The sequence below is a fragment of the Sarcophilus harrisii genome, chromosome 3 (genome assembly GCF_902635505.1).
Source record: "Sarcophilus harrisii chromosome 3, mSarHar1.11, whole genome shotgun sequence".
NCBI lineage: Eukaryota > Metazoa > Chordata > Mammalia > Dasyuromorphia > Dasyuridae > Sarcophilus > Sarcophilus harrisii.
This window is the reverse complement of record NC_045428.1, coordinates 573639537-573657644: the sequence shown is the minus strand read 5'-3', so window position 1 is coordinate 573657644 and position 18108 is coordinate 573639537. Positions and strand designations below refer to the sequence as shown.

General features: G+C 36.4%; 1 protein-coding gene across 3 annotated transcripts in view; it reads left to right on the top strand.

The window, feature by feature from the left end:
* Window positions 1–17091, top strand: part of UBE4B (ubiquitination factor E4B) — a 119448-nt gene extending 102357 nt beyond the window's left edge. For all 3 annotated transcript variants that reach the window (XM_031962895.1, XM_031962894.1, XM_031962893.1), the window contains 6 exons: window positions 5604–5748; window positions 8772–8906; window positions 9201–9392; window positions 13939–14113; window positions 15092–15238; window positions 15650–17091. In XM_031962895.1, coding sequence (XP_031818755.1) covers window positions 5604–5748; window positions 8772–8906; window positions 9201–9392; window positions 13939–14113; window positions 15092–15238; window positions 15650–15711 — 856 coding nt within the window. In that variant the 3' untranslated portion in view covers window positions 15712–17091. The remainder of the gene's footprint in view (window positions 1–5603; window positions 5749–8771; window positions 8907–9200; window positions 9393–13938; window positions 14114–15091; window positions 15239–15649) is intronic.
* The last annotated feature ends 1017 nt before the right edge of the window (window positions 17092–18108 follow it).

The following is an 18108-nucleotide window of genomic DNA, read 5'->3' as shown; positions in this document are numbered from 1 at the left end:
CTAAGGATGAAGAAACAGAGAAAACGAATGAAGAACTTTACAAGAATGTCACAATGAGCCAACCTACACTTGGATTTGATGTGATTTTATTTTAAAGGGATAAATAGAAAATGATGGTTCATGATTAAGGAATAAAAAGTGCCTTAGATTTATAGATTATTCGAAAGTCAATAAAGTGAATGTTTTATTCAAGAAGAGAATTAGGGAGCTAGATTTGCAAGCACTAAACAAAATGTCAGAAGAAATGGACTGTATATTAATTGACATTTCTATCTGAATAGCTGTGCAGTTAGGTGCAGAAGTCAAACTAATCAGATTAGAAGAAAATAAGATACTATGTGAAATAACAATCTTCACTTGAAGCCTACTTGAATAAGCTGATAATTAAGAAAAATGGGTCATGGATCAGTTTTCTCCAAGAAATGATTATGGTCCATCACTACAAGGGGGAGACTACGAGGTCCATCACTACAGGAGTTCAGAAAGTACATCAAAAGAAACTCTTCTTCCAAATAGAGGACAACTCTGAAGCAAGCTCATTTACAAACCAATACAAAGATGATGATCAAAGAAAAGAAATTATATTCTATATAAAAAAATAATGGAGGAGAAAGTGACATTTCAAAAAATGAGACATAATACCTAATTGAACTATAACATGCAGAGCTTTGCAGATAAAACTGCATATAGAATTGGAAATAGATCTGAAATGCAACAAATCTGACAGCATTTCTAGACTGATTTATTTACATTCTCAATTATAAAGCAGCTACCACATTTGGACGATAAACTTTAATACCTGTTGTAGTGGAAATGAAGTTAATAAAGTTGTTAAACTTGGCTAAATAAGTACATAAATGAAATCTATCCTGGAAGCAGCCCGATTATAAAAAAGTATTCAGATTGCTTTTGAAGCAGTCTTGGGAAAAGATTTCAAAAGAATAGAAAAGATCATGGATGATGATAATAACTTCTCCAAAAATTGTTCTTTAAATCAAAAAGATACTAAAAATTTGTGTCCATATACAAACTTTCTTTTCTTTATAAAATTTTGTACGTACATATTGAAATCAAAATAGTAGGAAAGAACAAACAGATTTTTGTTTTTTCACTTGCTTATTTCTTTTTGAGACTCATTTCCTCTCATCTAAGCTGGAAATGCAGTGATCACTCATAGCTTGATCCCACTTAATTGACATGGGAGCTTTGTCCATTCCATTTCTGACCTGAGTTGGTTCCCTACCCCCGGAAAACTCCTTAGGCATTTTGAATGGCACCTCATCCCCAAGAGTTTGCATTGATAGTAAATATAGTACAGCCTCCAGATAGCCCACTACAGTTCAGAACTCTCAAATTCAAGGGACCCATCAGCCTCAACCATCTTAGCGATAGGCATGATTGGCACGTGTCACAATACTTTCTGGAATAAGCAATTTGTAACAATTTTCAATAATGTTTTCAGTTAGCCATGTGATTGATAGAGGTAGTAGAAGCAAAATTCTAGGATTTGTTAGTTACAAAGAAAAAAAATATATATATATATATATAATATATATATATATATAATATATATATATATTATATATATATATATTATATATATATATTATATATATATATATTGTGTGTGTGTGTGCATGTGCGTGTGTGTGGATATACACATACTTATATGAATGTATATTCACTATAACATATGTGTATGTATGTAAGGTTGTATGCACACACATTTGATTTCATTGAGCAGAATGCATTCTTAAAGGTCTTCCTCTAACATTATGTCTATAAATGTGCTGACATGAAGATTATGTAAGATTCATTAATAAATGCAGCATATTTCACATAGATAATTTTGTTCTACAGCTTTTGATTATCAATTATGTGTACCAAAGGCACTCGATCTTAGAGGATATCCATTGAAAATTCTCTAGATCATAGTAAATATCTACTCTGGTGTTTCTTGGTAGATAACCTTGTATTGTTTGATCTAGTCCCATGATGCTTTTGGCTTTCTTCACTGGACTCCAGTCACTCAAAAGAGAATGGCTGAATAATATACATAGAAGAAATCCAAACAGATGACAGATTCATATTGATCAAGCTGACATGGAGTTGGATAGGCAGCCCACTGAATTAAGCTATATATTTTAGAACTGATTTGTGCTAAATAATGAATGGGGCTGACAATTGACTAGTTAGGAGAGAGCTCGGTGCTTTCAGTGATTTTAATCCATTTAACCCTAATGCCAGTCTTTTTTTTTTTTAATATGCTCTTATACGGCTGGGAGCAAATAAATGAAAAAGCATTTTAAAAATATAAATGTACCAAGCACTGTGCTAAGTGTTGGGATTGCAAAAAGAAAAGACAGTGCTCGCATTGGAGGAAAAGTTTCTGAAGGGGGAATCTTCACCCATGGAGGGACAGTGCACTTTGTTCAGAAAGTTATAAGGATGATGAATGGAGGGGTCATAGGAAAATAGATTATCAGAAGGAAATTTGAGAAGAATCCAAATAGTGGGTAGTCTGGAGAGCATGATAGGTATAAGTAGCAGACAATTATCAACAGCAGTGACATTCAAATGAAGTAGTATAAAATGTATCATTAAGGAAATGTTTAATTTGAAAAGATTGGTCATGTAATGAGTTTGAGGGGTAATTGAGCCTGTTACATAAAGTGATAGATTGGTCATGTAATGAGTTTGAGGGGTAATTGAGCCTGTTACATAAAGTGAAAGGTCATAGGCGGTTATTAACTGTAATAGGGAATTTCCACACGAGGGAGGTCACATCCTTCCCAGCATGCATGAGTGATTGTTTTGGCAACCAGATAAAGGTGTAATTGGATGGAAGAAAGAGTGGCTTATAAGAACTGCTAGAAGGGCCTTGAAATTGTTCATGTGAGAGGGAATGCATTGGCAGCTGTAAGAATAGTGAAAAAATTGTCTAAGTAGAATCAACAGGACTTGGGACCTGATGTAACATAAATGGTGAATGAAAGTAGTGAGCCAAATAATGTTTTGAATTTTGAAAATCAGGAATAAAACAAATGCCATTGGCAGAGGTAGGGGTCAGTTTAAAGGAAGAGGGCTTCTTAATGAAAATAATACTAATTAATGAATAATAATTCATATAGAAATGTACTTGGGCAAATGAGGTCAAAAGAAGTCTATACCTTTTTTTTAAAGTCAGTGTTTTATTGATGCTCTTTTAAAATAACACTTTTGTTTCTCAGTGAATTCATCATCCACATGAACCCCACTGAATTCTCCCTTGTAACAGTTATGCAAATAAATCAACAGACTAGCCTTGTTAAACAATGTATATACCACAGTCTACATTGGTATTCTACCACCTTTTTGTCAAATGTCACTCTGTCCTCTGAAGTCACAGTTAGTCATTGTATTAATCAAAGTTCAGATATCTTAGTCTTTCAAGATTGTTTTCTTCCTTATGCAAATTATTCTGGTTTTAATTACTTCCCGCTGCAATTCATTCTAACCCCTTGCAAGTTTCCCTGAATTCATGATACCTGTTATTTCTTATAGCTCAGTAATATTATATTACTATTCATATATTGCAGTTTGTTCCACTGTTCCTCAGTCAGCCAGCATTTATTTGATTTGCAATTTTTTATTAGCACAGAAAAAGTGGTGGTCAAGATTTTTGTCTGTGTGGAGGAGGCTTTCCCTTTGCTTTTGACTTCCTATTGAGTAATACTTATGCCTGATGGTGATAGTTTAGAATATGTTAGGTATCTTTCCAAGAATAATTCTAGATTGAAGACTTCAACTATTTTGGATAACAATCTCCATCCAAAGTATATTCCTCCTCCCACTATTTGCCATTTCCATCTTTGGTCATCTTTGGTATGGGACGGTCTTGGATGGGATGAAACACACATATGCATTTCTATCAGTTCATTGGGGAATTCTTTCAGAGAGTTGTTGGTAGTTAGCTAGGTGACATAATGGATAGAGGCCAAGGCTGGAGCCAGGTTTCATATTGACTGCCTATGTGATCCTGGGCAAGTCAATTAAGTAAACTGATCTCTCCTCAATGTCCGAACGGTACGATGAGGACAATAATAGAACCTGCCTTTCAGTGTTGTTATCAGTATCAGTTAAATAATATTTTTAAAGCACTTAGCACAGTGTCTGGCACACAGCAGGTGGTTAAAAACTGCATATTCCTGTCCTTTTCTTTCCCTTCTTATGATTATCTCTGTCTTTGCTTTAGAATTCTATCCATTTCTTTGTGAATTGATGCAGAGTAAAATAAGCAGAATCAGAAGAAGAGGTTAGTGTAAATGATTTGGAAAGGCATATTTTGAATAATTAGAAAAGCCAGTAGAAATCCCAGAAAACAGATAATGAAGTCCCAGAGACAGGCAGCCTCAGGGCAAGATAGCATAGATGTTGTCAAAGTCTTACTCTGCTTGCTTTTTCTTTGTTAAAAGGGAATGTTCAATTTTTCTGTGGCCTGTTGATTGATATAAAAACAGAAAGCATCAATATAGTTTTTTTTTTTAATCTCCCACTAGTCATAGCTGTGTGACATGCCCCCTTTTTATTTTTTTTCTTTGCAACTTGTTTACATTAAGTTGTGGATGTGGTATAAGATACTGTTCGATGTTGTTTCCCCAAGCTTCTTCTGACTTTTCCCAGTGTTTTTCTCAAATAGGAGTCCTCAGTCGAGTTAGTATATTTGGTTCATTAAACACACTGATACCATGTTCCCTTGTTAAGAGGTCCTGCTTATCCATTTTGTCCTACTATTCTATTTTCTAACAAGTACCAAATAGTTTAGGGGAAATACTGCCTTATGGCAGTTTCAGCCAAAAGCTCTTTCATTCCTTCTATTGTCATTATCATCATTTAGATTTTTTGTTCCTCCAAATGAATTATTTTTACTTTTATAAAGCACGTGACACTTTGATGGAGCACTAAATCTTTAAAATAATATTGATAGAATTACTGTTTTCATCCATGAGTGAATGTTTCTAATTATTTAAGATTTCCTTTATTTCTGTAAAGTATATTTTGTGTGTTTGTAACTCCAGAATGGAAAGTTAATATTGATATTTTATGCATTTTTAAAAGTTACTTGAATGGAATTCATTTCATTTCCTCTTTGTTTTTCTAATCAGCTGGATACAGGTGCAGGTGAATGTTATGTCTTACTCCTTCACTGAAACTACTAATCACTTTGTTTAGTTTCTTTGTTGATCATGTAAGGTGTCTATTATCCACAACGTAATGATTATTGTTCCCTCATAATGGTCTTTTTCTTTTGGAATCAATTGAGTCTTAGCATATTTTCAATCCCAAACTATAGAGCATTTCTATACTACACAATTTGGGTCACAGGTTATTTACTTGCTTTTCTTAAAAAGGGGGGAGGAAAAAAAGATCCAATGAAGCCATTTGTTATCTATGTGAAGAATAACTCAGATTTCTTGTGTAAAGAATGATGTCATAGGAAATATTATTGGCCTTCCGGGTAATCGCTCATGGTCTTTTGGAGGACAGCTATTTTGCCTTTTCAGAGCTTTTTTGCCTTTTGGGGGTGATACATAAACATATATGCATTTTGCTTGCTTTTCCAGTTCTGGGAAGCAGTTTGTTCGGTACATAAACATGCTGATAAATGACACAACGTTTTTGTTGGATGAGAGTCTGGAGTCCTTGAAGCGGATCCATGAAGTGCAAGAAGAAATGAAGAACAAGGAACAGTGGGACCTGTTGCCCCGGGTGAGGATCTATCCCCCAGAAGGACCCTGTAGCTTTTCTGTGAATTTGCATTTGGAGACCTTGTAGGTCTTCCATCTAGATGGCACATTGATTCCCTTATACCTGTTGGTTTGATTCAATTATAGATTAGAAATAGGTTTAGAGGTGAAAACTATTTTCAGATTTGGGGGTATAGCTGTTGACTTTTGATGTCTCTTAGAATGCATCCTAAAAACTTAGATCTATCTGTTAGTTTTTAAAGAGCTCTTCTGGAGAAAAGCTTTTATTGTTTCACCATATTAACTTATATTTGGGAAGTAAACAAAGAGAATATATACCTTTTGGATTCTGTTAGCTGGAGAGGAATTTGGTTCTTTTTTACATTTCTCTCAGTGTGTTATGCGAGTAATTAAAAACTGAATGGATCTTTGTTTCAGATTAAGATAACGGAGAATAACTTTTGTCCAGTGCCATGTAGAAGTCCTATTGAGGAGGGGAATCTGTCTCTTCCCAATATGTTAGGCTTCATTTCTTTTGACACAAGTTTGGTTAAGTCACCAAGGTAGTTTATAGTCATTGCACATTGTTCCATATCAAAATCTGATTTGGAATTGTGTTTTTCTATGGAATGAAGACTATTGCCTAAAATTGGAGTTCCCTTCTGGTATAAAAGTGGGGGCATCTGTTAAATCTTTGTAAGGATTTCTTCAAATGAAGATAGAGAATTCACCTGTGACAAAGCCAAATTGTAACTCAAATCTGAGAGTTTATGGCAAATGTAGAACAGGTTTGTTCAGTAAAAGTTTTGCAAGCATAATGGGATTATAGTATTTAGTTGCTATTATTTGAATGTTTTTTCCCCAACTTAAATGTATCATTCACTTTTGAATAATATGGGAATTGAAAAGCAGCTTAGTATTTTATACCTTCATATGTGATCTTTCCAAGGCTCCTTTTTAGCTTGTTCCCTGCCAAAGTTTATGACCTTGTCATGCCTGAACTTTTTCTGGGCCACGTCCCTGCCTCCAATCGCTTTGTTTTCTGCCAGGTGCCCTTTTGTGCATGTCATCCTCCCATTAGAACTTTCATTGCATCTGTATTAATACTGGCTCCAACCTTATCTCCAAACAGCTTTCTACAGGAACCTCTAGTCTAGACCATAGGGATAATTTGGCAGCCACATGTCAAACTTTCAGCCTTCATACCTTAATATGCAGCTACCCTCCTCCGTTTTCTAGTTAGAACAATTATTCTCTCCCCAATCCTGCTCTTCTCCATATCTTCAAGTCTTTGCTCCCATGTTATGCCTCCAACACTGTTTGCCTTATCATTCCCATTGAGAAGCAGTTTTTCCTTGGCACTTCTATAGCATTTCTTTTGTGGCAAGCCTGTCTTTATCAGACTGTTTATGCCCTGAGGGAAGGATCCTTTTCTTGTATTCCAGTTAACAGTAGTAACACAATAGTATCCTGCACATAGTAAGTATACAATAAATCCTTCTTGAATGAATGTTGTCTGTGCTGATGAAAAAAATGATGTTCTGCTAAATTAAAGCTATTAGAAATAATTTGTATATCATTTTAGTCAAATATAGCATTAATATATCTAAATTTCATCCTTTGATATTTCTATATTGTTTTAAAACTTGGATGATTAGTAGGAAAAGATCCTCCACAATGTCAAAGCCAGGTTTTTCTTCATTAGTAAAATGGGGTTGATATTTTTATTTTTATTATCTGTCTCACTCTTTTGATGGCTGTGAAGAAAGCACTTTATGGGCTTTTCATAACCCATAAAAATGACTCATTAAGTTGATTATGGCCATCAGTGAGAGACAAAAGCAAATACTAGAATAGAGCTGGGTATGAGCACCATTACTGATCCATTCCAGTTTTGTGACCTCCCAAAGCCCCAGACAATGCTCTAAAGCCAGAAGCTGCTAAAGATCAGACTTTTGCTTAAGGAAAATTATTTTGGCAGCCATAGACTGGAGAATGGAGGCAGAAAGATCACATAGGAGATGATTGTAGCAGTTTATTTGGTTTGAAATATCTAACTAACAGTTAATGATGCTAGATTGATGCCCATAAAGGAAACTGGGACTGGATATATAGAGGTAAGAGTCATCTTCGTAGACATGTGAGTTGGTGAGGTCAGCAGAATACCAAGTATAGAGAAAGCTCAGGACAGAGCCTTGGGAACACACAGCATTAAAGGAGCAAGCTCAATAATGAATCCTCAGAGTTCAAGAAAGTGAGAGAAGATAGTGGAAAAGCCAGGAGAGAGTAGTGTCTAAAAACCCAGCAAGTAGAGGGAGAAGAGGAAGAGGAGCAGTGGCAGATGTGGCAGAGAAATCCAGAAGGATGAGGATTGAAAAAAGACTCACATTTGATCTCTGATAACTGGAGAGGGCAGTTTAGCTGAGTGATGATGAAGGAAGCCAAGCTGCAGAAAATTAAAGAGGGAACAGAAGGAAAGAGCTAGAGGCTATTCCAAGTATAGGCAGCTTTTTCTAGGGTAGCAGTAGAAGGGGTCAGAAAGGTGGAATGAATCTATATAAGGGTGAAAAAGACTCGAGGATGACTGGAACTAGGAAATGTGAGGGAACCTCTGGAGGGGATGGTCTTGGCAAGAGAGGCCTCCTCTTTACTGCAACCCAAAGGAAAGGGAGAGAGTGTTGGGGAGGGCGAGACTGAAGGGGCTTATATTAAGTCATATCTCCATTTTCTCTTAAAAGACCCTTATAGAAGGGTCTACAGTGATTTCTCTCCCTGGGTTCTGTTTTCACAGGGCTAGCCAAGAATTTTCATAACCAAGTTATTAATGAAAAGTTATATTTTGTTTTTGTTCTATATCCATAACATCTTAGGAACATTTCTTTCCAAAATGGCAAGAGTAACCCTTTGGCATTTTTGTCGAATGATAAAATTCCCTGGACTGGAGAGGACTCCTCATTTGCCTTTGGGATTTCTGTGATTATTTTTTTGGTGAGTAACAAAGAAGAAATGCTGACACTTTCTTTACCTTTGATTGCCTGTTCCTAGGACCAGCAGCAGGCTCGTCAGTCTCAACTCGCTCAGGACGAGCGTGTGTCTCGCTCTTACCTTGCACTAGCAACAGAAACAGTGGATATGTTTCATATTCTCACCAAGCAAGTCCAGAAGCCTTTCCTCAGACCTGTGAGTGAAGATTCTTTTTTTGCTGTGTTCACTTCCCAGTCTGCTCTTTTAATGGTCATGATCAGAGGGCCAACAAACTTAGACTTCCGGTTCTCTGAAAATTAGCATTTGTGTATTCATTGGGCATTACAAATTGATATAAAAGGATTGAGGGGAATTAATGTAGTTATCATAAAAGTGGAAGATTGATGTAATTCCTGCTTCAAAACTGCAGAAGAGGTTTTGTCTTTGGTTTTTTGGTTGAATTTTTTATGGTCTCACTACTCTTGACATCATGAGTTTTTATATCTCTAGGAACTTGGACCACGCTTGGCTGCTATGCTGAATTTTAATCTTCAGCAACTATGTGGCCCCAAGTGCCGTGACCTGAAAGTGGAAAACCCTGAGAAATATGGGTTTGAACCAAAGAAGCTCTTGGACCAATTGACAGATATTTACTTGCAGCTAGACTGTGCCCGTTTTGCTAAGGCTATTGCTGATGACCAGGTGAGTGATGGAGGGTGAAGTCCAACTCTTTCCTTAGGAGGTTCAATATCCTGTGTGCTTCACACTGCTTTCTTGCCTGACAAATGTAGATCACTTGTTCTTTTCTGATGGTTTTCCACCTTAAAATGAAAGGTTTTTTAAATCATAGTTGGTGGAATGGTATCACATATAAATAAATGTAATGATGAGTCACATAAACACATAGTCATGTATATGAGTCACAGAATCTTAGCATTTAAAAATTCATCAGATCTCATCCAGTTCATCCTATACCTTAAAAAAAAATCTATTCTGCAATAGCTTCTATTTTTGTAGCTTTTGATATAGAGAAACTCCTCACTACCTACTAAAACTGCTTGCTTTAGTAAAGGAATAAGAGAAAAACCCTGTAACATAGGCATTTATTAGACTCTTTCTACTTTTTTCACACAAAATTCAGCTAGAGGACATTGCCCTCCCTCATATTTTCATTTCTGGAATCTGCATCAATGAAAAACAGATTACCTGTTTGCAAATATTACTTTTACTCTGCAGAATGATACAATCTACAAGTTAGAAGATCCTTCTGCACAGACCTTCCTGTGTAATAACAAAAATCCCAGAAATTCTGAACTCCTTGTGTATTAAATCTGGTAAAGCCTACAAACCCCTTTTCAGAAAAAAACTTTTAAAAGCTTATGATTATCAAAGAAATTAATTATATTTGAAATATAGTTATAAAAGTACTTTTTAAAATACATATTCCAGATCCTAGGAACCATCTATACTTTTTGACTCAGAATTCCACCACTGGAGTTATGTTCCAAGGAAATCTGAATCAAATGTCCCAATATATCCCAAAATATTCAAAACTTTCCTTTTTTTTTTTTACTTTTACTTTACTAAACTACATTTAGAATTCGAAATAAAGTATATGCTTACCATTTGGGGAAAGAATGCAAAACCTGTGGTACATGAATGTAACCAAACATTATTGTGTAATAAGTTATGATGGTCATGAGGAATTCGGAGAAATTTGGGAAGATTTGTGTAAACTCTAGCAGAGAAAGAAAATAGGACCAAGGGAATCATATATACAAAGACTACAATATAAATGAAAATATCATTAAAAGAAAGTCAGACTCAAAAAAAACCCCCAAAACTGGAGTATATGAGCAAGTGAGTTTTTAATAAAGAAACACAAATTGTCAATAAATATGTGGGAAAAAATACTCTGGCTCACTTCCCTCTGCATTTGCTGTCCTACCTGGTTTTAGCTCCACAGAACAAGCTGCCACTCTGGTTAGCTCACCTCCAGTTTCATCACCATGCTGTTTTTCCCTCTGGCACAGTATCATACTCCTCCCAGCCTCTCTTCCTTTATACATGACAGAAACTCTACTCCATGTCTGCTGCTCTGCCTGGTTTCAACTCCACAAAACAAGATACCCCATGGTCCTACCTCTTCCTCTCTCCCTTTCCCGAGTTCCTTTGTATGTTGCTTCCCCTTCCCCCCATTTAATCATAAGCTCCTTGAGGGCAGATACTGTTTTTAATAATTATATCCCCAGTGCTTAGCACAGTTTGTGGCACATCATAGAAGTTTATTAAGTATTTATTGCTATTGGAATGATAATTAGAGAAATTTAAATTAAAACAATTCTCTGGTTTCACTCAAATTAGCAAAGATGGCATAAACAAAAAAATGACCATGGTAAAAAGGATTGTGGGGAACAGATTATTGTGCAGTTAATTGCAGTTAATTGATCCACTAATTCTGTAGAGCAATTTAGAATTATGCCACCAAAAGTCACTACATGCTCTTTATCAGTGATAACTATACCATGCTCATACTCGGGGAAAGTTAAAGAAAGAGGGAAAGGATCCTCATATACAAAAATATTTATAAGACTTCCCACCTGGCTGACTTTTTAGATTTCATGATCTCTAAAAAACTCAACATTCTGCAAGATTAAATCCAGTTTGAAACTCAATTGAAAGGAGTAGGAAGTGGATGGGAAGCTCTTCCCAAATCCTCCATTCAAAGAGGGCAACCAGAAAATTTATTTTATCTTTTCCCACCCTCCTGAAAAGAGCTCTGAAACTCATATTCCCTCAGCACCCCTGATCTTGGGGCCCCTCCCTCCCTCCTGTTGGGGAGGGTGAAGGCTGAATTCCTCCTTAATCCTATATCATTTAAAGAGGGTGCTGGGGGAATCCATATCATTTCCCATTGAGCTGACCTGGATTTCATGATCTCCAGAAAGTCATAATTAGGCAAGTCAACTCTGAAACCTTCTCAGTTCATTTCCCACCCCAGCTAGAGAACTTTATCATGCATCTATAACCTTCCCAGTCTCTTCGATTTATTTTTATGTATTCCATCTTATGCCTTTATTTTTGACTCTGGTGCTCAGCACAGTACATGGCACATAGTAGGCATTTAATGAATGTTTGTTGACTCTTATTATTCACTAGAACAGCACTTTTCATTGTGGCATAGAACTTCAAACAAGGAAATTGTTGATAACCATAAACACTTTGAAAGACTTGAGTCAAAACAATGGTCATTTGTAATTTTAAAAATCACTAATGGCAAAGATTTCTTTTGACTGAAACATAGTTGACTAAAGACGAAGAATGAGACCTGGGTTTTCAGACATGACTAATGTGCATGTTTTGTTTTGCTGGATTCCACTTTTTGTTGCAAGGAAGGGCTTCTGTTTAAGAGAAGGTGGTGAGTTAATGGGCAGGGGTGGAGATCCTGGTTCTTATAGAATGCTTTATGCTACTTCTTGAGCATAAATTATTATTAAATTGTAGCCCCTGTCCATCAATAAGAATAGTGGACATTCTTCTCATCTCTTTGGGTAGACCGGGATACTTGCTCTTTGTAATTTTGTTTGTTTTGTGATTCTCTCCTTTTATATTGTTGTAGTCATTGTTTATTTTGTTTCTTGACTGTACTTAGTTTAACTTTATATCAGTCCATGTAGGTCTTTCCATGTAGCTCTGTATTCTGCATCTAGATTATGCAAATAGAAGAATTGAGACTAAAAGAAGGGAAACAAAATGACTCCAGTAATAGAATTTTTAAATTGCTGGACCAGGAATTCCGTGAACATTTGTTGACCCCTGATGCAAGAGTCTTTGCAGCTCCTGTATAATTAATATGAAGTTTTAATTACTATACCAGTCAAACTATAAAGTACTCAGTCAAGTTTTAAATTCCTTTGAAGTAACTAAATATTTAGAATATCACAAGAAACAGTGGAAAGGATCAAAATGAAAGTTGAGGCCTGAAAATGCTATTTCCCTTTCATTTTCAGGCCTCAACTGTTGTATAAAGAAGTGATCCTCAAAAACATTTGACAATTAATTTTTAAAATAGGAAAAATAGGAAAGATCAATGGATGACTAGGCAGAAAAGAATTAGAAATAATGGCACTCCATGGTTCAATAAATCAATGATTTCTTGAGCTCAAAGCCAAAAAACTTTGATAATTTTTTCCATAAGTACAGAATAGGAATTTTACTTCTTAGCGTTTTTCAATTTAAACTTATGGAAGGATTTTGGTTACATTTTTATTGGATGGCATAAAGACAAGACAGTGAGGAACTGAGCAACCTTAGGTTTTTCAAAAGAAAATTTCTAAACTAAAGAACACATGAGCTCTTAGAGAAAAGAATCAGAGCCTTTTCATAATACTTTCAAGTTTTGTGTCACCACTGTAAAACTAAGCAGAGGCCACTTTTTCTTGAGAATGTCTAAAATAGTCTAACTTATTCCCTTTTCCTTTTTAGTCAGGAAAGAAAAGGGAAGATGTTTTTTAAAACTTGATTTATGCCTGTGGGGACTGCAGAATTTTCTGAGTGGATCTGGCTTCCTGCACTTTACTGCAGCAAACTGGCTGCTTCCCAACATTCTTCCTACTGCATGCTTGCTAATTTTTGCAGCAAGATGTTCAGCTCCCAGGAGAAACAGATATATGCCTCCTTCTTTCCACAATAAGGGTGGTGTCATAGGAATAAACAAGTTAGTTGTCACAGAGATTAGTTCATCTCTGCCTGGTGCAGCCACTCTTGCCTATTAGCCATTGAGTACAGCCTTTGGTATAAAGCCACTCTGAATGTCTTGGTTACATTGAATGCTTAGATGTCAGCTGACATGCTTGTAGGGCATTGGCCTTTGAGATTCTTAGATTTAGTACTTGCATCCAAATCAGTAAATTGTGCCTGGATTTTATGTAATTAAATTAAAGCAATTAACAAAACCAAAGAAGCAGTTAATAGTTTTTAATATGTAGATTTCTTTTAGTTTGCCATTCGTTGAGGGAGCAAAGAATATTATTTCCCCTCAACCAGTCCATCTATATTATCTGGGCCTTCCAAATCTAGGAAAATTACTTAAACTAAAACACTTTAAATAGGAATTAATTGTCAGTGGGCAAGAATGACTCCTTCCAATAACTAAGCATTTCTTTCTATGAATACTTCTTGAATCTAGTACTCTCTGCATTGGATTGAATATGATTTATCTCTTACTTTGCAAACTTCTCCTTTTCAGAGATCATATAGCAAGGAACTATTTGAAGAGGTGATTTTGAAGATGCGCAAAGCAGGAATCAAGTCCACAATAGCAATAGAGAAGTTTAAGCTGCTGGCAGAAAAGGTGGAGGAAATAGTAGCCAAGAATGCCCGGGCTGAAATTGATTACAGTGATGCTCCAGATGAATTCAGAGGCAAGTTGATTGTTTTTGTTTTTGTTTTTAATGAAATTATTTGTAGTACAATTGTGTACTTTTTTTTTTTTTTTTTTTTTTTTTGCTGAGGCAATTGGAGTTAAGTGACTTGCCCAGGGTCACACAGCCAGGAAGTACTAAGTGTCTGAGGTCAGATTTGAACTGGGTCCTCCTGCCTTCAATACTCTATCCACTGCACCAACTAGCTGCCCCTAGTTGTGTAACTTTTAGAAATATTTTGTGATTTTTTTTTTTTTAAATTGCAGTGATTTCTCTTTGAAGCAGTGCTTCTTTAACATGAAATGTGTTTTCTTCTTCTACCACTGGTCTTATTTTAAGTTCCATAAACTTATTTCACAGACTTACAGTTGAAAGGGATCTCAGTGCCCTTTAGTAGTCCTATTTGAAACAAAACCCTTCTGTGATCCCTCGATAAATGAGCATTCAGTCTTTGCTTGGAGACTTTAAGGGAGAGGGGGACCCCACTCCATCCTGAATCAGGATTGGGGATAGCCTGAATTGTTAGGAAGTTGTTCATTCCATCAGCTCTAAACTGACCTCTTGACAGCATCCCCACCCCCCATTTTCCCTAGTTTTTTACAACCTTTGGTCCAGAGAAAACTTGTTTAATCTGTTCTCTTTGTGATGAACCAAATAGCCCTTATACAAATTAGAATTCCTAGGATGGTGAAGAACTTTTCCTATCATTTTTATTGCAAAGCTTTTGAGCATCTGACATCTTTTTGTTCCCTTCTTCTCAATAGCAGCAACTAATCTTTTTCTTCTCCAAAGAGCAAAGCACATGACTTGATCCAATTCTTCTCTTCATGCAAAAATGGATGAATTCACGGAGACTTAGATTTAAATTGATTTCCTTCTGAAGTTTGTTTTTCCAGTGTCTGGGAAAGAATCCTTGCCTTGTTTGGGCCTTGTACTGGTAAGCATGGGTTTTTAATGGAAATATTGTTATCTTCTCAGACCCTTTAATGGACACCCTAATGACTGACCCTGTGAGATTGCCCTCTGGCACCATCATGGACCGTTCGATCATTCTTCGGCACCTGCTGAATTCACCCACTGATCCCTTCAATCGACAGATGCTGACAGAGAGCATGCTGGAGCCAGGTACTTCCCTGAGCAGCTTAGGGTGTAGATACGTACCAAGGTGGAACATGTTGAACCCCATCTATGTAGAGGAGCTAGCCCGGACAATCTACCTGTTGATTGTTAGAAGGTCATGATAAATTCCCACTTGAAATACAGTTCCATGAACTGTAGCGTCTGTAGTCTCATTGAATCGTACAAAGTATATGGAAAATGCCTGTTCTTCTCTGCAACAATACTTCTTTCTTCTTTCCTTCTTAGCCCAGTTTTTTCCTCCCTAGTACTTTCACCAAATAGTCCCTCAAAAAAAATGGCTTTTTATTTCCAATTTTAGAGGCCTATATAGGTATAATTTTGGGGGAGAGAATCTCATTTGGAACCATTAATCCTTACTTAGTTTTGTTTTTTTTTTTTTTTTTTTTCTTACTTCAGTGCCAGAATTGAAAGAACAAATACAAACCTGGATGAGAGAGAAACAGAACACTGATCATTAGGTTGCACTGCTTCCCTCAGCTTGAAAAAGCCCAGCCTCTTGAGGCGAACAGGAGCAACCTTGGCAGCAGTGATGCTGGTTAATCATTGAAGGATGGAGGTGGCAGAGGATGCAGAGGACCTGCCAGCAGTGACTCAAAGCAGAGCTCTGGAAGGACATCAGTGAGAGGAAGCGCCTAATTCTTGTACATATATTTAAGTGCTAAAGATGGTCAATAGCTTGGGGGACATATGAGGAGGTTGCTCATGTTGCAGAACATGTCCTTCAGTGTCACAATTGGGGTTTTTGCAGCTGTAACATTTTAGCAATGACGAATGGATCTGGGCAGCATCCCTTCAACTTTATTTTTTACAAACAGATATCCGTTGATTTGATTGTGATTAGAACTTTGGACATTTTGCTGCTAAAGAATCTTATTTTCTCCTTTTCCCTGCCCCCACTTGCACTGCTGTTTGGTTTTTTCTTTTTTCTTTTTCTTTTTTTTTTTTTTTAAGTGATGCAAAAAAAAAAAAAACAAAAAAAAAATGAGAAAATAAACTCCTTTTTCCCCTGGCCCTCTAAACACATATATTCTATGAAATAACTGTGCCTGCAACAAAGTGTTAATCCTGGGATCGTATTTTTATATCATATTCACATTTTTGGGTGTTTTTTTTTTTTAATTGGTGTTAGGTGACATGTGATTTTAAAAAAGGGCAGAATATTTTCAAGATTTGGATTTTTTTCTTTTGAAATGTCCCTTTTAAAAAAATTTTTTTTTTTTTTTTTTTATCGTGAACTAAATGAAGAGAATCTTGTTGCTCTGGTCCTTTAAACAAGCCCTGAAGTAGGAAGAAAACAGCTGCAGAAAAAGAGGTGTTTGAATATATCAGGACTTAAATGACATATTGTTGAGGGGGGAGGGTTTGGTTGTTTTTTTTTTTTTTTTTTTTTTTTTTTTTAAGCTGGTGATGTACTATGCTAAGGGACAGTTCTGAACTTTTTTTATTTACCTCCGGGGGAGGGGGAGGTAAATAAATTCCTCAACTCTTAATTTGCGAGTTTGGGAGCAGGGGTCATTTTTATGTTGAAAACTAGTTTGTGTCCATGACTTGGCCTTACCAAAGCAGAAAGAGTGTGGGAAATGTTAAGAGCGTGTTTTTCTAAACAGCAACACATGCAAGAAGATTTTGTATTACTGCCCCTGCATACAATACTTGAATTTCCTTTGGGGGGAAAAAAGGATTTTGAAACCACGAAGTGTTTTAAAGAAATTAAGCCTGTTTAAAAAATTTTGTTTTTCTTTTCCTATTTCTTTTTTTTCTCCACTGACAGTGTCCTCTGTTCAATTCCTGACTCTTGAACTACAATAAATGGTGATCTCCATTCACAAGGAACCTTCCTAGAGTCTCCTCTTTTCTTTCCGAGGGGATACAGGGGCGGGTGAAGAAACTGAACAAGGGCCATGTCCGTTTGGCTATGGTGAATTTTCTTTTGTTAGTGCAATTGAGAGCTTCCGGGTTTAGTGTGCTCCCATTTGTTGTCTGTTATAATTTGACATTTGGATATTATTGCCTCGGTCACACAACAGACTGAAAGGCAAAGAAAATGAAAGATCCCACTGTATTTTTGTTCTGTTGGGTTTTTTTGATTCTCTAGAGCAAAATGTGGCTTTAAGACCCACCAAGGTGTTTGCCATGTACATATTAAAATTCTGCAAATTCCCTGTTAGATGCATCAGTAGAAAGAATTTTGTTCAACAATCTTCCGATTATTTCTCTCTGCCAAGTACAAAACAAGAGAGACGTATTCATCAAAATTATTTGCCACCATCATCAAGGATGTCCTCACAGAAATCATTTGGAACAGGGATTTTCTATAAATGAAGTCTTCTAGACTTTCTTTTTTTCTTTCCAGCTGCCATTGTACTGACTGCATCAAGTCCTGGAATATTGTAGAGCCTTCCATAATAAGATACACCACCAAAGAGTGGTGGCTCAAAAGAGTTTAGTCTAATAATCCAGACAGGAAAAACAAGGGGATGAAGAATGCCTATTATCCAGACTGATAACCATCTAGATGGACAATCCTTTGAGCTCATGCACAGTTATGCTGGATTGATACTACAGATGAACAGTGAGCTGGGCTGAGAGAGTGGGCTGTATTGCATTTGAGATTTGGCACTATCCTTTCAACAATCCCAGACTGTTTCCTGAAACAAACCTATCTTTGAAAATACCAGTCTTCTCTGGATGATGTTATCTGGTTCATGGAATACACATAACCTTTGAGGAATCAAAATGGTGGATGACCCAAAGGGAAATGGAGAAATGTATGCTAGATTTAAATAGGGGCCACCCATATAGTCAGTAACGGCCCAGAGGATATCATCCTGGAGCTGTGTAAGGAGGAGGTGGCG